The 24,526-nt window shown below is 46.2% G+C and overlaps 1 protein-coding gene across 1 annotated transcript in view; it reads left to right on the top strand.

The window, feature by feature from the left end:
- The window catches only part of KSR2 (kinase suppressor of ras 2), a 509,446-nt gene that overhangs the window by 445,939 nt on the left and 38,981 nt on the right, over positions 1-24,526 (top strand). The window contains exons 10-13 of the mRNA XM_011928738.1: positions 1,500-1,541; positions 2,204-2,276; positions 6,017-6,065; positions 7,918-8,285. Coding sequence (XP_011784128.1) covers positions 1,500-1,541; positions 2,204-2,276; positions 6,017-6,065; positions 7,918-8,285 — 532 coding nt within the window. The remainder of the gene's footprint in view (positions 1-1,499; positions 1,542-2,203; positions 2,277-6,016; positions 6,066-7,917; positions 8,286-24,526) is intronic.

Below are 24,526 nucleotides of genomic sequence, written 5' to 3'. Positions count from 1 at the left end.
ACTATGTGATTGTCTCTTAGTTATAAATCATTCTTGTCTATTACTTAAGAGAGCTTAGAAATGTGTTTATTTATCTCAAAGCTAATACTAATTCAGCACCTTGAATACACTTTTATCTTGTAGTGATGGTCCTTGCCCTTTGAGGAAGGGACTGTTATTATCCTCATTTTACACATATGGGCAGTGAGACTTGGAGTCTCCACAAATAGCCAAAGGCAGAACAAATATTTGACCATATAGGATCAGCTTCTAGACCCTAGGCTCTGAGCTACTGTGCTAATATTTGATAAAACAATTCCAGTGGTGGCTTGTCCCTGAATGTCATCGAATTGCTTCTGGAATTGGATTCACCAATACAGACTCATCTGACTATATCCCTGCCCTCTTCATTTACTTGAGGACACAAAGCTCTGTGTCCCCTGCCCCCAACACCCCTTGACCCCCTATTCCAGGCACTGTTCCCCAATGGAGTAGTAGCATGTTAGAAACTTTTAAGTGTCCAAGACTCCTGGCCTCTGGCAAGTAGATTAGAAGTAAAAGGAATTGTCAGGGAACCAGCAGTGAAGTTCAGAAAATTTATTTTATGTAACTTTTTCCTAAATACGGAAGTTAATTCATACTTGTGGTAGGTAGAATAATTCCCAAAAGATGTCCATGTCTTGATCTCAGAATCTGGGAAGATGCTACTTTAAAGGACAGTAGGAACTTTGCAGATGCAATTAAGTTATGGATCTTGAGATGAGACGATTATCTTAGCTTATCTGGGAAGTCCTTAAATATAATCACAAAGGTCCTTATCAGAGGCAAGCAAGAAGGTCAAAGGCAGAAGAAGGAGATGGCACAACAGAAACAGAGGTTGGAGTGATGAAGCCATGAGCCAACAAATGCAGGCAGCCTCAAACAACTGGAAAAGATAAGGAATAGATTTTCCTGGAGCCCTCAGAAGGAACTAAGCTTGATTTCAGCCCTGTAAGACTTATTTCAGACTTTTGTCCTCCGGAACTGTAGGAGGATACATTTGTGTTGTTTTACTAAGTTTGTAGTAATTTGTTACATCCACAAAAAAAAAGAGAAAACTGATACGATGCTCATTGCAGAAAATTAGGAAAGTACAGAAAAAGCATAAAGGATTTTTTAAGCTACTGTAATCATTCTGCCAAAAGGGGGAAAAATTAATATTTTGGATTATGGCTTTGCAGACTTCTGTGTGTGTGTGTGTGTAATTATGCATTTCACAAAAATGGTATTGTAGTCAGAATGTCTGTTTGAGTTGGAGCAGTCTGATTTTAGGGAGTGTGAGATATCAGATGGGAGGGTTGGCATGGATGTTTAGAGTTCTGGTTTCTTTACACATGTTTGCAGTCCTTTGTCTGCAGAAGCATGGAAACTCTTGAAGGTGGGCAGAGAATGACCATGTGGTGGCCGTAAGAGCTCAATTTGGCCCGTGAAGGGACGTCTCCTTGGGGACACTCACTCTGATGTTTTCTTTCTTTTGCAAGCATCCCACTACTACAAATACAAGCAGCAGTTCATCTTCCCAGGTGAGTTTCATGTGAGCTGGAAGCAGCCCCTTCTGAACAAGCCCTGCTGTGTTGCAGGAGTTGCTGGGATGAATGGAGGCAGATGTTGTGGGGGTGCCTAAGATCAAAGAGGGTGGTAGTGGAGCCATCACACTCCAGGATAATGGCTGAACATGGAAGTGGAGAAGAAAGAGTGGGAAGTCCTAAGGGCACAGTGGGACCCAAGGAGGTCCCAAGGCACCATGGAAAGGCCTGAGAGGGTGGAGTGCTGTGGAACAATGGGCAAGGGTGAGGAGGGGTCTAGAGCCATGTGGCAGGGATGGTCATAGGGTCCTGAGCTGGGCACTAAGAAGATGTGAAACCAAGAGGCCTTATCATACCAAAGGGAACCCAGGAGAAAGGAAGATTCAGAGATGATCAGTCAATGCTTCAGGCTGGATGCTTGAGGGTTCTGGCAGCCCCCTACTCAACAAAGAGGAATTTTGTGGAGGATGTCATCCAGAACCCTGGTCCAGCTGAGCAGGTAGAGTCCAGGTGGTCCAGGAAAGGAGAAAGGAGATTGGCCAAGGGCAGAGATCCAAGATCTGGTGAAAAATTAGCTACCATGTCACCCAGGAATCAGGCCTTTGTGGGGGTTGTGGACTTCACATTTGTTTTCTGAATGTCCAATCTCTGGTTTTCAGATGTGGTGCCGGTGCCGGAGACGCCGACCCGGGCGCCCCAGGTCATCCTGCATCCGGTGACCTCGAATCCAATGTAAGTGGGACAGAGATGTCTTCCCCCTTCTCCGAGATTCCCAGCCCTGGCCCTACAATCCACTGCGGTTCCCTATCTTCTTTCCTCCTCTTCCTGGAACTGATGGAGTTGGGGGCAGAGGGAGATGTACAAGGGGTACAGAGAGACACAGGGAATAACTTAGGCAAAGAGAAAGAACGTAAGAGCTCAGGCAGAGAGAGGCAATGCTGTTCCTCACGAGCAGCTATGCCTTGTGTCTCTGCCCCTGCCTGTCAAATGCATTTTCCAGGGGCTGGACCGTTTCCTAAGGACCCATAACACCCCTATGATTAGGAAGACAACTTTCCCCAGGCAATAGCTAGGGCTTAATGAAAGGGTAACTATTCCATGTCACTGAATGTGGAATAACTTTTGAAAATCTCATATAGGTTTATACCAGGAATCAGCAAACTATAGCCCATGGGACAGATCCAACCTCCTGCTTGTTTTTATATAAAGTTTTACTGGAACATAGCATGCCTATTTGTTTACAATGTATTGTGCAGGGTTGCTTTCTCAGTATAACAGCAGAGTTTAGTAGTTGTAATAGAAACTGTGGGGCTTGCAAAGCCAAACATATTTACTCTATGACCCTTTGCAGAAAGAAATTTGCTAACCTCTGGTTCATATTATTATAAAACTAATATAAGCTAATTTTGGAAAATTTGGACTATTCATTAAAAAGGGAAAGGCAAAATAATCGCTCATGATCTCACCACTGTTAGAACTTCTATGTGTGTTCTTTCCATTTATATTTTACATAGTTATGACCCACAAGATATGCAAGCAGTTACTATCCTGCTTTGTTACCTTTATGCTGAATGTCACATTTTATGAATATTATTTTAGCCTCTCCATAGACATTGTTGGTTCTTGGTTTTTGTTTGTTTATTTTTTGAGACAGAGTCTCACTCTGTCACCCAGGGCTGAAATGCAGTGGCACGATCACAGCTCACTGCAGCCTCAGCCTTCTGGGCTCAAGTGATCCTCCCAGGTCAGCCTCCCGAGTAGCTGGGATTACAGGTGTGTGCCACCACACCCAACAAATTTTTTATTTTTTTATTTTTGTAGAGACAGGGATTTGCCATGTTGCCTAGGCAGGTCTCAAACTCCTAGGTTCTAACGATCCTTCCACCTCAACCTCCCAAAGTGCTGGGATTACAGGCATGAGCCACCACACCTGTCCGACATTGTTTTTAATGGCTGTAAAATGACATATGATGTAGAATAATTTTCTTAACCATTTTCCTATTGCTGGATTTTACATTGCTTCCCATATTTCACTGTTGTAAATAATGCTGCAATGAACCTCTTCGTGTGTAGCATCCTTCAGAAACAGACCCTCTTTCCAGGTGGTTTATTGCTTGTGCAGCAGAAGTGAAGTCACCTTGGCCGGGCGCAGTGGCTCACGCCTGTAATCCCAGCACTTTGGGAGGCCGAGGTGGGAGGATCACCTGAAGTCAGGAGTTGGAGACCATCCTGGCCAACCTGGTGAAACCCTGTCTCTACTAAAAATACAAACATTAGGCAGGAGTGGTGGCACACAACTATAATCCCAGCTACTCGACTACTCGGGAGACTGAGGCAGGAGAATTGCTTGAACCCAGGAGGTGGAGGTTCAGTGAGGTGGGATCGTACCACTGCATTCCAGCTGGGCATCAGAAGGAGACTCTGTCTAAAGAAAAAAAAGTAATAACCACAAAGTCACCTCCTTAACTTCTTTGGTTGTGATGGAAGCCTGGGGCTTGCTAGGATTTGATCAGTTTCCCAACTCACCTTTTGCCTACTTAGTTTTTCTTCTGGGTGCCCTAACTGCTTCATCTTTTCTGACTGGTCTTAAGGACTTTATTAAAGACTTACATGGTACATCTCTGAAATCAAAGGAGTAGCAACTTGCCGGGGGATATGGTGCTGACATCTAGCTCCGGATCATTTCTCTGCTTCACATAAACCAGTTCTACAATTTGTGCAAGATGAACTCCAGGTTATTAACTGACAGTCCAGAGGTACCAGCGAAAAACAGTCAATAGCTGCTTGCGATCTGCTTAAGTGTGCCTGGAGTGATGGCAACTCTTTGCAGAGGGAAATAGTTGAATAGCCCTGGCTGCTGGAATCACGCCTTGATGCAGAGAGGAGGGTGGCCTGTTTTGGTTTGGGGCATGAGGAGGGACTCCAGCTGCATTGTCCCAGCCAAGTCTCCCCCAGGGCATCAAGTTCCCAGCATGTCAGCTGTCATCATGCAGGTTCATTCCACTTTCCCAGGCTGTGCTGTGAATAATTGGTTAATACCATGGCAAATGCCACTTTGGGATTGACCTTTCTTTCTCCTTCTTTTAGTTCTCGTGGTCTTTCAGACTCTCTCTCACCAGGACCCCTTCCAGCAAGTGGATTGACTCTGTGGAGTCAGCCACTTCCTGCGATCTGAGGGTCAGGATACGGGAGGTTCCCCAAATAAGGAGGGGAAGGGGGGATCTACTGGGGAAATAGGAAAGGAGGGTGGGGTATTCATTGTGATTCTTTTTTCTCACCTGTCTCAGCTCTTCCATGCCTTCAACAGCCCCATTCTGTCTCCCTGCTGCACTTCAAAAACACGTACACATCCTCAAGTCTAAACCCCGCAACATACCTCTAATGCACACTGTGCCCAACATCCATGACACGTCAAATGTCACATGCATTTGACAGTCCGCTCACACCTCTAATGCACACCCAATTATACCGTTAGCATATAGCATCCCCCTCGACATCCTGTGTGTACACCCAACTCACATGCACACAAGACAACCCTGCACAAAGCACATCCCATAATACCTATGCAGTGCTCACACAAACACGCTGTGACACCCTGCCAGCATCTATACCCAAAATGTTTGCTTACTAAGAACAGAACTGCAGCTCATGAGCTTGTGAATGCATCACACACACACACACACACTTGTGTCTTCCAGTTCAATATGGTCTTTTTATTTTCATTCCACACGTCCTCATTCCATGTGATTGGCAAGGCCTACCTCAAACATTGGGAACTTTTAAATACACCCAGTAATTCTCTCATCTTGGAATTCCCACCACACTCCATTTATCCAATTCATACCTAACTTTTGGCCTTGTTACTTTTAGCCTCTCTGCATAGTATCTACATACTGGCTTTAGTTCCCTCCGTAGGAACACAATATTCCTTAAGGTCAGAAGCCATGCCAGTTTCAATTCTATATCCCTCCAAGGGCCTAACACTGTTCCTGGCACACACATCTATTCAATAGTCGCATGAATGCATGAATGAACAGACAAACAAGAACACTGAGATCCTTCCAAGAAATTCCAAATTTGTGTGAACTTCGGAGATCTGATTAATTCTTTCCTGGCAAACATATAGAGCTCTGAGGACTTGTCTACCCAGGGCGTTTAGGCCAGTTTATAAGAAAGCTGCTAGATTACTTGAAACCAAAGCAATGAATAAAAATGAGCCCTGAGCGGCCCAGAAAATCAACTTAAAACAAGCTCCTTGCACACTGTGTTTCATGTGTGTGTGTGTGTGTGTGTGTGTGTGTGTGTGTGTGGAGAGGTTATGGATTATTTCAGACACACATGTTGAAATGAAATGTGAGATAAAGGCTTGGTGGTGAAGACTTCCCATCTGAGGATTCTTCATACAAAGCTAAACTCAATATACAGACCTACCTTTTCACCTAGGGATCACGTTTCTTTTTCTTTCTTTACAGCTTGGAAGGAAATCCATTACTTCAAATTGAAGTGGAGCCAACGTCCGAGGTGAGAATCAGAGAGCAGTGAAGCGACATTTTCCAGGGGCTGCCCAGAACTTGGCAAAGCCGACTGACGTTTTGGATGACGCAGAGGGCTTGGGGTCAGATTGGGGCTGTGGTGGCCCTGACCGATGGATGTTCTAACTCTGGGACATTTAGCAAGCGGTGGCCCCTCCTAGCACTGAGCCTAATGGGCCATTATATGGCATACATCATGGAAAAGCCAGTTGTGCGGAAATTGTCAAGAGATTTGCATTCTTAGTTGAAAGATCAGCTCAGGGCCGGGTGACTACTGAGGGGGATGTGCCCTGCTGCCTTCAAAAGAGGATGTGGGAGGAGGTGGGGGCCTCAGGGATGCCGGGCTTGGAAGTATTGAGAATGCGCTGGGGCTTCTTCCCACCTGCCTAAGCGGCTGCAGAAATACATAAAATGCCCTGGCTGGAAACCATGGAGTCCTGGCCCCTCAGCTCTGCCACTGCACTGTGTCTTGTACTGAAAGGAATCGAGTCAGGGCTTCCAAGGAAAATCGTGTTCTTTTCTGGGACTATCTTGGTTGTTGAAATATGATCCTGGGAGAAACTAATGTCTCCTGTATTGTTTCTCCTGAGTGTGCCAAGGGGGGGCAGTTTGCTCAGGTATTCTGGGTCAGGAAGACCTGTACCCACTCAAGAGGCCACCTTCTCAGGCTGTTTCATCAGGTCCCAGGGTCTCTGGGAATCCCTGCTGGCCCTGGCCCCTGCTGCTCCTACAATCCTGCAGGAGAATCCAAGAGGCAATTCACCCCAAAGCACCCCTAGATATCATGCTGATAAGGTAGGTCCCTACGCCTTGAGCATTTAACTCTAGTGGTAGTCACGCCGAAGTATACCTGAGTCATGTGGGTGTGCATGGCAAAAATGCAGATTCCTGGTCCTGGCCTGCTGATATTTTGATTCAATAGTGCTGGGTGGGGCCCAGGAATCTGCACTTTCTCGGGCCTCCCACTGGGTGTTTAATACAGGTGGTCAGTTCTGTACAAAGAACTTATCAGGCCTTCATCTAAAACCTCACACCGCCCCTGGGGCAGATTTTCTTACCCCCACTTTACAATGAGGAAAGGCAGCCTCAGGGAAGTAAAGCAACTGGCTGAAGGTCACACAGAGGCCAGATTTCAGCTCGCTTTGTCTGATTGTTAAGCCCGTACTGTAACCCCTCACTCTCATGTCTCCTACCTTCCCAGCTGCTGTAGGAGCCTCAAACATCTAGCTTGTAGCTCTGACTTCTCCCAATTTTTGAATCATCAATTCCAAATTCCCTGGGGGAAGCAAAAGATACTCCGTGTTGGCAGTTGTCACGTGTTACATGCAGATGCACGGTGTACCCGTTGTTTTAGCCTTTCTAGCCTGTCAACTTTATCACATGCACATAAACAGCCAAACCAAAAGACTATGGAAGAATAGGAAGGGCCTCGGATATTCAAGTCCAGAGACCTGGATCTTAGTCCCTCCTCTGCCTGGCTGCATGACCTGGAGTGAGTCACTTCCCAGGGCAACACATGGGACTTTCGGTGCTAAAACCAGGAAGATTCCAGCAAACTGGAATGGGTGATCCCCATAACACTTCTCTCTGAGCCTCAGTATCCCCCCATTTAGCACAAGAGAGGCGGATGATCATGATCTCCCTTTCAGCACCTTCACTGTAGTATGATTCTAGACCAGATTCTAGACCTGGGGAAACAGAGGAACATGTGTCTGCACCAGCTCCAGATGCATGTAGAGATGTGGCCAGACCTATGCATGCACACGGGACCCAGCAGGACCATGAGGGAGGCTGGGGCAGTGGCAAACCCAATTCTGACCTCTCTCCCACTCCGGCCACAGAATGAAGAGGTCCACGATGAGGCCGAGGAGTCAGAGGATGACTTCGAGGAGATGAATCTGTCCCTCCTCTCGGCCCGGAGCTTCCCACGCAAGGCCAGCCAGACCAGCATCTTCCTTCAGGAGTGGGACATCCCCTTTGAGCAGCTGGAGATCGGTGAACTAATTGGAAAGGGCCGCTTTGGGCAAGTGTACCACGGCCGCTGGCACGGCGAGGTGGCCATCCGGCTGATTGACATTGAGAGGGACAACGAGGACCAGCTCAAGGCCTTCAAGCGGGAGGTGATGGCCTACAGGCAGACGCGGCACGAGAACGTGGTGCTTTTCATGGGCGCCTGCATGAGCCCGCCTCACCTGGCCATCATCACCAGGTCAGTTCCACCTGGGCTCCCACCCAGGGATTGGCAAAACTCTGCTTCTGGCATGGTTGAGAAATGGTTTTCTGCTTACTTGACCACTCTGGTTAATAGACCATCTCCAGTTCTACCATGTACAGTTGACTTACATGGTTTAAGACTTAACAGTCCAGAAAATACTTAATTTATTTATTTGTTTTTTTAGAGGCAGGTTCTCCCTCTGTTGCCCAGGCTTAAATGCAGTGGTATGATCATAGCTCACTGCAGCCTTGAACTCCTGGACTCCAGAGATCCTTTCGCTTCAGCCTCCCAAGTAGCTGGCACTACAGGTGTGTGCTGTCACACCTGGCTCATTTTTTAATTTTTTGGTAGAGATGAGGTCTCGCTATGTTGCCCAGGATGGTCTCAAACTTCTGGCCTCAAGCAGTCCTCCTGCCTTGGCCTCCCAAGTGCCAGGATTGCAGGCCTGTAAGCCACCACGCCTAAACCCAGAAAATACTTTTAATGCTAAAACTCTTTAGCGAAACCAAAGAGTACTAAATGGAGAATCAGAAACATTGGGTCTTGCTCCCCCTGTATTCCAAGTATTTGTGTAACAGCTTCTCAAAGAGTCACTTTCTCCATATGTGAAATGAGTATATTCGACTAAATCAGGAGTTAGCCAGCTTTTTCTGTAAGGGGCCCGATAGTAAATATTTTCAGCTTTGTGGGTTGTACAGTTTCTGTAGCAGCTACTCTGCTCAGCCACTGTGGTCTGAAAGCGGCTGTAGACAATCTGCAAATGAAATTGCAGAGCTGTGTTCCAATAAAAGTTCATTTACAAACCCAGGGAGTGGGCTGTATTTGGCCCATGGGCCATAGTCTGCAGACCCCTGATTAAGATTATTTTTCTTTTTGAGACAGAGTTTTACTCCTCTTGCCCAGGCTGGAGTGCAATGGCGCGATCGCGGCTCACTGCAGCCTCCACCTCCCTGGTTCAAGCAATTCTCCTGCCTCAGCCTCCTGAGTAGCTGAGATTACAGGCATGCACCATTATGCCTGGCTATTTTACTATTTTTAGTAGAGACAGAGTTTTGCCATGTTGGTCAGGCTGGTCTTGAACTCCTGACCTCAGGTGATCTGCCCGTCTTCGCCTCCCAAAGTGCTGGGATGACACACACGAGCCAAGATTCTGATAACTATTTTTCTGGTTTTCATGAAAGTTGCAGAGCACGTTTGCAGTCTTTACCATTGTGGTTTGGAATATCCAGGATCTGTGGTCTTTGGGTACACAAAAGGGATAGTTCATAGAGAACTAACATTGTGAAAATGTTTCTTGAACTTTCTCAGATTTGCTCTCTGGCCTCTCCCAGAGGCTTGAGGCACTGGGGGGAAAAATAGCTTTGGTTTTGATGAAACAGTTGTGAAACAATCCTTTGGTTTGTTTTTAAACTCTGGCACTGGCTCCCCTGTAACATTAGGACTGGCCTCTGCAGTGGCATTCTTAGTATGACCTGTGATGCCAAGGGCCTGTTAGGAGCTCTCTCCTTCCTCCACTCAACTCAAGCAGTGAGACCCCAAATGCACAAGTCTTGCATCTTAGCAGGCCCAGAGCAGATGCTGTGGGCTCAGAGAAGAGCTGGTGTGTCTTTGATCTCCTCCCTTGTGAGACAAAACCTCCTTGAGTCCACTTATAAGAACTTGGTGATTGGTAGAAGGTGCATTATATTCTGTATCCATAGATGATGCAGATGGTGCTTTGAATGATAAGCGCTGGTGAAAGATTGGGGATCTAGGGATGGGCCTCCAAGCCTCCTTAAATCAGGGTAAAAATGGTGGTTCTCAACGCTGCACAAGGCAGAGAAGTGGCTCTGAAGAAATCAGCCCAGGTAATCTTCAGGGGCTGAGCTGTTCTGAGTGTAAGCTTTTGCTGAGTAACTACTCCACAACTTGGTGGTTTCTCTGTATCCTATGGACAGTTCTGGGCTTAGTCAGACTGAGTAGCTGGGCTCTTGTAGTTGGCTGTGGTCAGCTCTGGGTCAACAAGGGGATAGTCAGTCTTAGTTGCCCTCATTTGTGTGTGTGCTGGTTGGCAGACTGTCAGGGGATATCCCCAACAGCCTAGCTCAGGCTCATTCTCATGGCGGTCTCAGGTTTCCAAGTGCAGCGAGAGGTCACGACCCACATCTGTTGGCCAAAGAAACTCCTATTCTCCCCTAGATTCAAGGCATGGAGACACAGCCTCTACTTTTGAATGGGAAGATCTGCAATGTCCCGCTGCAAGGACGTGGCTGCCGGATGGGGACAATCTGTGGCTATTTCTGCAATCTACTACAGAGAGACCCTTAGCTCCCTTTCCTTCCCTTTCTTACCCGGTATATATCCTCATCTTTTAGCAGCAGTCAATAGCCTATTACTTGGGATACACAAGTCTGGTTGAAGGGTGGTCTTTTCCCCACCCCTGGCCTTCTCTCCATTGCTCCCATCTTAAGCTCTTACCCCGTCTTTCTGGTCAGCTCCTCACCACCCTCCTGCCTCCCGGTTCAGCATTATCTATGGAGCCTAATCCCCATGCCTCCCTCAGCCCCTTCTCAAAGGCTAGCAAGTTGGAAATAGACAAACTCAGCAGCCATCCTTGAAAAACGAGTGGTCATTATGAAAATGTGTTGCTCATCCTGCAAGCCAGCTGCATTTGCGGCCCTCTTCTATTATGTACAAAATTCTGAGCCCCCCTCCCCAAGCGCCATAACTGCCTACAGATTTCACAAATAGCCCAGCCTTTTCCTGGCACCACGATAAAGACTCTGCAGCTTTGGGACGTGTAATTGGTCTCTGAAGTGTTTTGGTATTTTGTGTGAGGATGCCAGATGAGGCCCAAAGAAGTGGCATTGATTCCATATTATTGTGTTGTTATATATTTATCTTAGGGAGGGCCTCTGTGTATCCCTCTTTCTGTTCAGCACTGTCCACTTGTTGGCTCTCCAGGTTTCTTATCTGCACGTTCAGTTTGAAACCAAATATTTGAGTAATTTGATTAATCACTTGCATTCGCACGATTGGCTGGCGGAGGTTGATGGTTGGACGATAGCCAACCAACTGGAACCATTTTTGGACCCTAGATTTATTTTACAGGGAACATAAGACCAGATAATTACCTGGCATATTCTGGATCAATTCACAATGGCACATTCTAGCCAATTACTTAGTAATTATCGTCGAAGTTAACAAGTATTTCTAAGATTAGCTTCCTTGCAATGCAATATGTGTGGCTCTTGGGGAATGAATAATAACCAACTAGTTACCCAATTGCTATAGCCACAAATGCTATTAGCAGCAGGATTGCTAAATTGTTTCACAATTGGGTCATTATGGGATTATTGCAAAGCTATTGACAGTCTGCACAATCACTCACGTTAAAAACTCCAAGTGAAATCTGAAAGCCAACAGAGTCCAGTGAAAGTGTCTCTCACCCTTCTACCTTGCTATCTAGGGTTTCACAGGCCTCAGTTTCTCCTTCTGTAAAATGAGCAGGTGGAAGCGGATGTTTGTTGCAGTGTCCTGCCAACTCTGACAGTATTCTTTGCTTGTCTGATAACAAGCTGTGTTTGAGAAGCAGCTGGGAACAGGTCTGGAACGGAGCATCTCAAAGATCCTGTACCTGGACCTTCCTGCGCCAGAGTCATAGGAGAGGAAAGTTGTAAAAATGCAGATTCCAGAAAAAAGACTGTGATGGTGGCAGGTGAGGGCAAAGGGGAGAAGGTGACGGTAGAGAAGCTGTCAGGAGCAAGACTGGAGAGAGCAGGGGTTCTCAAGCCTGGTGGAGGAAGGGGAGCTTTTAATACAGTAACAGTGCCTGGCCCTGCCCCAGAGCACAATCTCTCATCTTCAGCACTGCTGCTATTTGGGGTCAGAAAAGCCTTTGTGGTGGGGGCTGTCCCATGCACTGTAGGATATTTGGCAGCATCTCTGGCCTCTACTCACTAGGTGCCAGTAGCACCAAGCCCCAAGTTGTGACAACCAAAAATGCCCCCAAGACGTCGTCCAGAGTGCAGGGGACTCCACACTGGCAAACCCTGTGTTATGAAGATCACCATATTAGGGTTGCTGTTTTGACAGTGGGTGAGGCTCTGAACCAGCAGAAGCCAAGCCATGCTAGGTGGCATGGGTGAGCCTTTTTGCTGAAATCGGTTCCCTGGTTGTGGGGTAGAACCAAGACAGAGCCCTCAAAAATAAACCAAAAAAGCCACAGATTCCAGCAGCTTTCAGCAAGTGCTTTTCTTCAGGCCAGGCATGATGAGGTTCTCCTGTTTATCCTTGTGCCTATTTTACAGGTGAGAAAACTGAGGTCAGAAAGGCAGGGGGAGCCCTTGCCCAAATCATAGAACAAATAACTGGCAGAACTGGGAATAAGCAAATGTTTCTCTGAATACTAGCCTAGTAGTAGTTTCCTTCTTTGCCAGTGGCTGCCAGAGCTGGGTCAAGGGGAATGGGCTTCATCTGTGAGCACTTTTGTGGCACAGCGATTCTGCATGTTTGGTCACATCACAATCACCCGGAGAAATTGATAACAGTTCAGGGTGGAGGCCCATCCTACTTCGATTAGCTTGGACCGCTATCCTTTTTAGTAAGTGCCAGGGGATTTTGTTCACACCACAGTGTAAGAACCACTGGCTTATTAGAACTGAGCTTCATTTTTGTAGCTTTGATTTTCTGGTGTTTATGTGCTTCTCCAATACCCTGTAAATTCCTGTGGCACCAGCATAACCATGCGCACGCACACGTGCACACACACACACTTGCTCCTCTTCCATATAAACCCTAAATTACACACCGATTCTCTTCTTTCTCTCCTGTTCTCTTTCCCACATCCCCTCAAAGAAATGCACATACTCTATCTTTCCCTGCAAAACTCATTCCACAAATATTAGCAACTCACAAAACTGCTGTGCAGAACTCACAGAACATACAGTCCCTCACAGAAGCCCCCACCTCACCCCCTTCCCCACTCCCCAAATACTTTTGTTGAACTCTAAAATTATTTAAATCTGTGCTTCTTATCATGGGGTTCCCTAACCAGCCTTACCTGCGAACTTGTTAGAAATGCTAATTCTCTCTCCCACCCTCCCCCGCTGAATCAGAACCTCTGCGGGTGTGTCCAGCAAGCTGGGTTTTAAGACGCCCTATATGGAATTCTGGTTCATGCTCAATTGTGAGACCTGCTGCTTTAAAGAAAGCGGGTCCTTCTTCCCACCTGGAGCAAACTGCCTTTACGACTGCCAAGAGCTTCGGGCACACCTTGGAAACCTCTTCTCTCAGGCACTACTGAGAGGTGTGCAGCTGAGTCCACAATGGGTGAGGGCCTAGCGTGACCCAGTATCAGCACCTCCGGGGGCCTGAGAGCCATCTGTTAGCTTCAGTGCTAGCACATTCCACTAACGTGCCTTCCACAGACATTCATCGGACCCCGGCACAGTGCCAAACCACATGATAGACACTCAGAACACCGTGTCTACAGTTTGTACTGTGGCCTTTGCATTCCGGAAGAGACAGACAATAACAACTTAAACAAACACATAAGATCATTAAAACACTGTAATAAGTGCTGTGAAGGCCACAGACAGGGCGGTCGATGGGTCAGAGTGATGGGAGGGCTACTTTGAAGAGGGGCTCAGAGCCGGTTTCATAGGGGAAGTGACATTTGAGCTAGGATCTAACGATGAAGAGGCGATGGCCATGCCTAGAGGCAGAGAAAGAGCAGTTCAGGTGGAAGAACTGCAGGTGCAAAGGCCCTGGGGTAGGCATGAGATTGGTACATTTGAGGAGCTATGGAAAGGGGCTACAGAGGCCAGATAATTGCAAGGCTTTGAATGCCACAGAAAGGAATGTGGCCTTTATCCTAAGACAATGGGAAGCCCGCGTAAGGTTTTAAATGGAAGCTGCCCACGCTACTCTGGGGGTTTCCTGATGGCCAAGATCCTACCTCCTCTTGCACTCAGCTGGTTGGTTCAATGTGTCAAAATGCATATGGGTTAGAATAGTGATGGCATCACGGAAACCCAGCACCGAAGAGCACAAGCTGAGAGAGAAGGCTCTGGGGTATCCTGACTGTCACTTTGCCATTTCCACCTGTGTAGGGCTCTCAGGAACGATACCAGTGAATTTCATCAGGATCCTTTCCCAGCGACTGGGGTAGGATGGGGCGAGGTATGAGGGGCGTGACCTAAACATCTCGTAATTGAGGGGCTCAGACTGCGTGCCCCCGGAAAAAAGAGGAAGGAAGAACTGGATTTCCCCATGCCCCCCAGGATGATTTTAAAAATTTCTCATTTGGTGTGTGTCACCAATCCCCTTGCTGGGTTCCCAGTCTGAGAGGCAGCTTCTCAGTTATGTGAGGTTAACTGTTGCCTGCGTGCATGAAATATCCAGCACTTACTCATCTCCTAGGGACAAGGTAGTAATGAAATCCCTTAGGGCCTCATTTGCACAGCATTTTAAATCCAGTAAATATCAGGAACTACTTCCTAGATTATTTATTTCCAACTCCAAATCAGTTCCTGTTTTCCATGCTTTCAAATATAATAGCACTAAGCTGCTATATTTGACAGACAGACGCATGGAGAACCCTGCCTTCTGTTAAGATGGTAACGCAATACCTGGATGAGATTTCAACTTGCTTTTTCTGTAACTCCTGTAGTTGTGGTCTGATTTTTGTTTCCCTTCAGGCCAGTTTGATTGTCCTAAATATAACATACAGGAGTTGGGGGGCCTGAGCACATGAAGATGCCATCCCCATCATCGAGTGGAATCGGCTTCCTTTTATGTTCAAAAAGCTGAATCGCTTTCCCTTTATAAAGCACAGCTGAAAAGGTTTTTTGTCTGTGGCTGCCTTTAATTGTGCTGAAATGTAAAGCACCCTGGGACTTTTGTGAAGGAAGCGCTATAAATGTACAGCATCATTATCATTATTATTATCAGCATCATCTCATGTACATTGCATACGCCTGTGTAATCCATCCAGTGAGCAGCAGAGGATTTGCGTGGCTGAAGACCTCACCACTGGCCACCCCTTTCCTCGAATCTCAAAGATCCTGAATTAGCACGTGTGACATCTGTCATCACTTTAAAACATTGTGTATCTTTTTACACAAGCGAATGACTTGTTTGCAATTGCAAATGCAGATCAGCAGAAAGAAGAAAATGAAATTCACCCATACTGCCTCCAGCCAGAGAGAATGACATTAACATCTTAGTGTATATCCGTCCAGGCATTTGTCCCAGAATTGTAATTTCACACTTTGTATTGGTCAGGGTAATGGTAGCTGTTGTAACAAATAAGCCTTAAAACATGAAGTGGTTTAACACAATATAAGTTTATTTCTTGTTCATGTAATAGTCTAAGATGCAAGTTTTTGGATGGTAGGTGGCTTTTCTCCATGTATGGGGGGATCCAAACCCTGTCCATCTTTTGGATTTGTCTTCTTCTAAGCTGTACAGTCCTCTGCCTCTAGCTGGGGAAAAAGGAAGGGGCATGGAACATCCCATGCAGGGAGGGGGGGTGGTCTGTGAGCCTCCTACAAGTGGTACACATCACTTCACTTATGTGCCATTGGCTGGTGCTGAGTCCATTGGCTATACGTAACTGCAAAGAAGGCTGGAAAATAGCTAACTGTATTCCCAGGAGGAAAACAGTGGGCTTATGAACAGCTAGGAGCTCTGAGACACACATTCATCTTTATGGATAGATCTTCTTCTACCATGAGCAATAGACTCACACCAGCAGCCCTGTTTCATGACTTGCTATATTCACTAAATAATATATGTATGGAACACTCCCCTATGGCATTTGGGTCTATTGCAAATGTCTTCACTCCTGCTTGTCTTAGTTTCTCCACATATAGAATGGGGATAACATTTATCTCTTTGCAAGATGGTGATAAGAATTAGAGATGTATATGAAAAGACTATAGCATAGTGCCTCCTGTGACTGGAATGCTCAATAACTTTTATCTCCTATAAAATGATGCTATAATAATATCATCCTATAAAATGATGCTATAATAAGAATGATATAATAATAACAACAATAATAATAATGGTAGCAGCAAATCGTAGAAGTCATGTATTTTCGCTCAGGTGCCAAAACATCTTTGACATAACAAACAGCAAGTGTTTTGTGTTTATTATAATATCAAATGATAGGAGTCAGTGGCTGCAGTTTGATTACTTGGATTTGTGTCCCAGCTGTGCTCCTGGCTTGCACGCTGGCCAAGTTACTGAACCTCTAAGCTTTGAGCCATCAAGAGGGAGATCTTGAGTAGGGAGCTAGATATCCTGGTCTCACGCTTGGACGAAAGGTTGGGACTAGAAATAACCATGTATGAGTCATCTGCATAGACGTGATGATGGAAGTCATGGACTTCTGCTGAAGCTGAGGTCATCTGGGGAAAAGAGGAGGGTTGCCTGAGGATGAAGCCCAGAGCACCTGAAGCCCAGAACACCTGCAGTATTGTGGCCCAGTTGAGATGGCAAATTCTGCAAGGGGACCGAGAAGAAGTGGCTGGATGGTGGAGGCAACCAGAGAAGCATGAAGTCAGAAAGCCAACCCAAAATTGTTCCCAGTGTGCAGCTTCCCGCATCTCTGTCTCTTCTTATTTCATTGCTGTGTTTTATTTTATTTTTGAGACAGAGTCTCGGTCTGTCACCCAGGCTGGAGTGCAGTGGCACAATCTCAGCTCACTGCATCCCGTGTCTCCTGGGTTCAAGCAATTCTCTTGCCTCAGCCTCCCCAGTAGCTGGAATTACAGGCATGTGCCACCTCACCCGACTAATTTTTGTGTTTTTAGTAGAGACGGGGTTTCACCATGTTGGCCAGCCTTGTCTCGAACTGCTGACCTCAAGTGATCTGCCTGCCTCAGCCTCCCAAAGTGCTGGGATGACAGGCGTGAACCACCGTGCCTGGCCCACATTTTATTCTCATCAAGGTGCTTCTCAACATAAGATAATAATTATTTTACTCTTCTATGTTTGCTCACTTACTTTTTCCCCTGCATCCCCTCCCCCACCTTAGAACATAAGCCCCAGGAAAGTAAGGATCTCAGCTATTTGACTCACCTCTGTATCCCCAGCCCCCAAAATACTACGTCCTCCATACATACTTGTTGAATGGATAAATAAGTTTACAAAAATACATTCACATGCATTAGCACAGTCTACTCCTCTAGGCAAGTGTAGCAGCAGACAATGAATGGTGCCATTTACTTAGAATCACTGAGAAATGAGTAGACTTAAGGAAAATATAGTACGCACTGGAGGGATGACTATAGAATGTGGGAGAAGTAACAGTGATGAAAAGAAAAGAGATGCCAAGTATGTGATGTAAGTTATAACAATGCAATAAAGGAGTATTTGCCCCACTCACTTACTGTGTATAGGGTGGCGTGCCTGATGATGGGAATAGAGAGAGGAAGGCATGATGTCTGCCCTTGATGGAGCTCACAGACAAGGAAATTAACTGGATGATTCTCAACGGTGTTGTGATCTCTGCAATAAGATCCCAGGGGTACACAGGGACCTGGAACCCGCCCCTTATCCAACCAAGTAATTAGGCAGATGGACAAGAAGGGAGTGACATCCCTAATGGAGGGGACAGCATATGCAGAGGCTTAGAGGTAGGAGGTAGCAAGGCCAGGGAAGGGGCAAGAGCTGGAATAGAGGATATATATGGGGAGTAGCAAGAAATATGAAACTAGAGAGATCCGACCAGGCGCAGTGGCTCACACCTGTAATTGCAGCACTTTGGGAAGCCAAGGTGGAAGATCTCTTGAGCCCAGGAGTTCAAGATCAGCCTGGGCAACATAGGGACACCCCATCTCTACAAAAATTACAAAAACTAGCCAGATGTGATGGTGTGCTCCTGTAGTCCCAGCTACGTGGGAGGCTGAGACAGAAGGATCGCTTGATCCCGGGAGGCTGAGGCTGCAGTGAGAGAGCCATGATCATACCACTGCACTCCAGCTTGGGCAACAGAGTGAAACCCTGTCTCAAAAAAACAGAGAGAGAGAGAGAGAGATAGAGAAACCAGAGAGATCTTAAAGGACCTTTCAAGGCAGGCTGAGGAACTTGAACCTTTCTCCTAAAGGCAGTCAGGGGAGCCACCCAGGGATTAAACTAGAGGAGGGACACAGTCTGGTTTGCATTTTATAAAGACTACTTTGGGGCATTCCCTCTTCTTAAGAGAGCTTGCAGTAGGGTTGTTGATGTATTCCCCTCCTCCAAAAATGGTGTGGACAGTTAGTGTTGCTCCTAATAAGATATTAGCAGGAACAAATGCAGGCTTTAATGCCCTAGGTTCTAAGAGATTTTTGGCATGCCTCCCTTAGGGGAAAGCAACAGGGAGTTGGCAGGCCTTTGGAAACGAAGGCATTTTCAACAGCTTTCACTATTTACCAACGTTAAAAATAGCCAGCTGCATTTGCATGTTTTGAAGGCAAGTGTGGGCAACATCGGGCCCTTAACATGTGTTCCAGAAAGCAAAGGGACGGTTTCCTCCGTACTGCCAGCAGGCAGTGGTTAAACAAAGATTTGGGAGCATGGGGACAGCTTTACATAGGGAGACAACTTTGTAATTAACCACTCTCTGAAATAGGTACCATGCAATCCATTTCCTTGTCTGTAAATGGGGGAATTGAACGGTACCTACTTCAAGGAATCATGAAAGGGATTCAAAAGACAGAAAAACCAGTAATGCATGCCAGTTGGTCAGATTGCAGGGAATCAGCTTTTAATTATGATTCTGCCCAAGGTCATAAGCTAGGAAGAGACTGTCTGATTCATACTGAAGCTTGTATCCAACCACCCTCTTTCCCTTTCCCTTCCTAGCTTTCCCTTCCTAGCTGTGCCTGAGTCCATCCCACTTTCTTAGGGTCCACGGACATCTTAGGAACTCCCCACTGCTGGGTCCCATTCCCTGGGGAGGACAACTGACCTACCTCCAAATCAGGTTCACTGTCCAAACCACCAAACCTGCCTGGCTTGTGACTTGTTGAGTTGGCAGCAGGCACAAATTGAAACCCTGCCTCTTGCTCCTTTCCCTCCCTTTCCTCAGCGGCAGATGCTGGGGTGGTGAGGGTGGGCAGAGCAAAATCAGTGTGTCTGCGCTGTTCAGAAACTCGCTGGGCCCCAGGCTTTGGTTTGGAGCCCAGCCTGGCTCCAGTTGCTTGGTCACTGCTCAACTTTGGCCTTGTCCCCTGCCTGATCATGTTTAAGATAATTAAGTCCATAAATCAAATAATAAATAGATATTGACTCCTTGTCATGAAGTATATCAGGATTGATTGACCACTGGAATACTGCTTTCCTCAATCAATGGGGAGCTGTGAGGATAAATAAATCTTGATAATGACTGGCAAGAGGAAAATCAATAGATGTATTAATATATGCATTGAGAGCATATATCTTTGTGAAATAAGAATTTGTTTGGCAGAAGAGGGAAACGAGATGGAGGGAGGGCAGAGAGACAGAATGACTCAGTATCCCCAGACTCAAACACAGCACCTGCACAAAGTAGGTGCTCACTGATTTTTTTTTTTGCGGGGGAGGAGGTGGGCAGTGAACTGCAGAAATCCTAGGAGAGATTTTCCTCCAAGAGAAACTGTATTTAGTGTTTCCTTTTTTGTGTTGTCTAGATGTCCAGTGCCCAGAAATCCCTTCTGCCTATGGGCAGCAAGGTTCTGTTAATGTTTGGCCTTCTGGTGTCGCTGGAAGAAAATAGAAGAGGGAAAGGTGGGACATGATGGCAGGTTGGAACCAGGCTACTGAAGTTAGGCTCAGGAAGCAAAATCAAGAGATTTTGGTTGGGGATGTTGAATGTGAGGTGCCTCCAAGTCTAAGTCTATTAAGAGGTGATGTTAAGTAGACATTTAGATATCTCACTGTTCAGAGGTGAGTTCTAGACTGGAGATATTAGCCTGGGAGCCATCCATGCTGGGTGGCATTAGAAAGCATGGGCATTAGAAGGTATTAGAAGACATGGATTTCACACTGAAACGTGCATCAGAAGCTCATGGAGGGCTTTTGAACACACAGATTACTGGGTCCTACCCCCAGAGTTTCTCATTCAGTAGGTCTGGGAGGGGCCTGGGAATGTGACTTTTAACAATGTTTAACAGTCATCCCAGGTGATACGGATGCTGTAGGTCTGGGGACCCCACTTTGAGAACCAGAAGCTTGGTGGGGGGAAAGAAGAAGCTGAGAAGAGAAGAGGACAGAGCATTCCTGCAAGGAAGACTGATAGGAACCAGAGAATTGAGGAAAACCAGGAGAGGGTATTTTCATGGAAGCTTGGGACACTCAGTGTCCAGCAAGGGGAGTGGTCAGCAGCTTAGAGGCTGGTGTTGCAAGGACAAATGGGATGCAACTAGAAAAGTGTCCCTCAGAATTCTTGCAGCCTTAACATCTTGTTAGGCTGTGGTTTTATCACTGCATACAGACTTCCTTTATCCACCTGCCCAGTGACATTTGACAGCTCAACCTGTAATTTGACAATTCAACCTGTAATTGCATACCATGTACATTTCCAGTGTAGGGCTAGGGTTCAGTTGGGAGTAGAGCTCTTTACCCTCTGAACCAGGTTAGTGGGACTATTTCAGTCATCAGAGTCATTGGAGGGATCAAGGACAGAACTAGAAGATCCTTTCCCAGCAACAGTTCGCAGCAGGAAAGAGCTAAAATTCACCAGAATGGCAGTGTGGGGTCGCTGAGACAGGAAATGCATTGACTTCCAGGAGACATGTCCTCTCTGGGGACTGAGCAGTATTGTTTTCCAAATGAATCATTGTTGTTTGCCACCACTGTCCTTTAAAAATAAGGAAGGGAAGTTGGTCACTTGGGTGAATCATTTTTAATATGAAAGAGGGCTTCCTTGTGAAATGGCACTTGGATATTTATAAAAGGGAACAGATTCACTGAGCAACAGATTCATTGTACACACTAAGCCCTGTGCTAAGAACTTTGTAGATACTGCTTTTTAAAATCGTTATCCCTGTTTTACAGATGAGAAAGCTGGGGATTAGAGAGGTAAGGCGGCTCGTCCAAAGACATATAACTGGTGTCAGGCTAAGCCAGGGCATAACCTTGACCTCTGATTTCAGAGCTTGAGTCCTAACCCTGCCAGGCTGTACTGTGTCATCTTAAAGAGTGCATAAAATCTTTGTTTGGTTATTCTTTTTGGCTATTCTGCATGCCTTCCCAAGATGAATTTCACAGGTCACTGCTGTAGTCTGGCCACTTCTCTTACTCTTGGGTATAAAGTAAAGTTTGTAAGAATTTTCTGCCTTATAGAAATTTCAAACTGCAAAGAACTGTTCTTCCACATCAGAGATGAGCACCTGTGTGTCCACCAGTGCCTGGCCTTGTGGATCATCAGGAAACAGAAGCCAAGTGGTCACCAAAAGAGTCTGTAGGGGAATTCTTGGTTTGCTAGTTGTTTGGGGTCTTGAGTAATTGAACTTTCGGCAGATTTGCTAACACAAGTTTTTCTTTTGTCTTGGTAATCACTTAGACTGTCTGAGCCTCAGTTTCTGCATCTGTTCAATGGAGGTAGTAATAGTCTAAAAGTCCCTACCTGGTGGGATAAATGTGAAGATTAAATGAATTAATAGACATAAGGCTCTGAAAATGGTGCCTGGCACACATCAAGTGCTAGATTAGCGTTGACATCTGCTGCTGTTGTTGCAGATTTTTTTTTTTTTTTTTTTTTTTTGAGACGGGGTCTCAGTCTGTTACCCAGGCTGGAATGCAGTGGTGCGATCTCAGTTCACTGGAACCTCTGCCTCCTGGGTTCCAACAATTCTCCAGTCTCAGCCTCCTGAGTGGTTGGGACCACAGGCATGTGCCACCACGCCTGGCTAATTTTTGTAATTTTAGTAGAGATGGGGTTTCTCCATGTTGCCCAGGCTGTTCTCAAACACCTGAACCCAAAGCAACCTGTCCGCCTTGGCCTCCCAAAGTGCTGGGATTACAGGCATGAGCGACTGCTCCCGGCCTGTTGCAGATATTGTTACTGCTAGCACTGCACCACAGGTACTTAATGGAGATGAAGTAAATACAACACTCCTGTCCTGTGCTGCAGTAGAAAGAATATTGGCTATGGACTTGGATGTCCTGGATGAATGTTCTAGCCTTGTCATTTGCTGGCTGTATGACCTTGGGCAAAACCACTTCACCTCTCTGAGCCTTACTGTTCTCATTTATAACACAGAGATAACAGTCTGTATTTCTCTAGGTGGTTAGGCAAAACCGAAAATTCTTCATAAAGTGACCAAGACTACAGAAATGTGGAATAATCTTTTAAATCATGTAGTAATAGTAATAGTTTATGAGCACTGACTATGTGTCCAGAACTGTTCTAAGCACTTTGATTTTTTCCATATATCAGGTGGGCTTGATGCTTTTGGTAATGATAGAGCTAGGATTTGGGCTCAGGCCTGCTGTTGTCAAAGCAAGTATACATAAGCACCTTATTGCTGAGGAGAACTTTCTTCTTGAGTTGGTAGGTGTAGGTGACCAACATTTAAAGTTAGAACTGCAACTGAGGGGACCCACAGTCAGCGCCCCCATTCTTGGTACTCAAGTCCTTCAGTGGTCTCCAGGGAGGTGTCTGTCTTTGCTCTGAGACTGAGTGATGAGAAGCAGAGGCCCCTTTCCCCAGCCCTCTTGTCATCTTCTCCCTTTGATGGCAGTAGAAGGTGTACAGCTGAGAAGTCACTCTTGCTTTAAATCAAAAGATTTGACTTTGAGTCCTCTTCAAAAGAAGATTGTTTCTTCTAGGTGTTTAAAAGACTGAGAGGAACCTCGAGAAGGGAACAGATCAGGTATCTTCAAAGGCAAAGGAGGGGGTCACAAGCATCCTCAGCATTTCCCCAGCTGAGGCCAGTCCCTCCACGGCTGTTATTAGCACAGCCCTTCGGGACTGGGAGGCACAGATCAAGGATTCTCGGTGGACTTGTTTGGAAGTGTTTGTAGACCATTGAGGACTGTCAGAGCATCTCAGTTCCCCGGGTCTGATCTCTCTCTGAGCAACAAGGGCTGCCTTTGACCAGCTCTCATAGCTAGAGACACAGCACTGAAGCTCAGTGGATTATTATTCTACCTTGTCAATAAGCTGCAGTTGCTAGGCTCAGCTGGCCTTGTAGCCCTTCCTTCTGTAGTGTTTGTGTGCTCTCCCACCTCCCTGCTCTCTTTCTTTCTGTCCCTTTTCCAGCCTTGGTTCTGGCCTATCCCTGGCCTTACCTCACCATCTGGCTCCTGAATTGGAGGTGAAAACATGGTGCTGTTTGCCTGGTATTTGGAGGGTTGGGCCTTCCATCAGATGCTGAATACAAAGAGGGAAGGGGATGGAAGGAGGAGGGAGCTAAGAGTTCAAGTTCTTCTTCTACCACTATGTGACTCTAGATAAGCCTTTCAACCTTCTAGCTCTGTTTTCTTGTTTGTGAAATGATTATAACATTATCTGCTTCATCTTTAGCTGGGCCATGTACCTCCTTGTCTGGACCTGTTTGAATTAAGCTGAACCCTCAGAAGTGAATGACCACTCATCCATCCATCCTCTTATCAATTCAACCATCTTATATCCCCCAGACCCCTTACCTGTCCCCCTGCCCATCCCGTCACCCTCTGAACCATCCGTCTATTCAATATAAACCCACCTGCCATCCATCCACTCATCCATCCCATCTACCCACCCACCCACCCTCTCATCCATTCATTCATTCAACATCCATCCACCCATCTATCCATCTACCCACCTTCACATCCACCCATCTATTTAACATCCACCTATCCATCTACCCATTCAATCTGTCAGTTTACCTAAACACTAACCATCTATCCAGCCACCCATCCACCTACCCACCATTAACCTACCCATACACTCATTTATCCACCCATGCACCCACCCTCTCATCCATCCATCTGTTTAACATCCACCTATCCATTTACCCATTCATCCTGTGAGTCCACCTATCCACTTCCTACCTATCCATCTACTCATCATTAATCTAGCCATCCACCCATTCATTCACCTACCCTTTCCTCCATCTATCTGTTTAACATCCAGCTATCCACCTACCCACCCACCCACCTGTCTAATCACCATTAATCAATCCATCTATCCATCCATCCATTCATCTTTGCACTCTCCAACCCTCCTACCTATCCATTCGTGCACCCATCCACTCACCCATCATTACTCTAGCCACGTAGCTATTCAGCAAATAATT

Source organism: Colobus angolensis, unplaced genomic scaffold (genome assembly GCF_000951035.1).
Source record: "Colobus angolensis palliatus isolate OR3802 unplaced genomic scaffold, Cang.pa_1.0 Scaffold79, whole genome shotgun sequence".
NCBI lineage: Eukaryota > Metazoa > Chordata > Mammalia > Primates > Cercopithecidae > Colobus > Colobus angolensis.
This window is presented reverse-complemented; position numbering and strand designations above follow the sequence as displayed.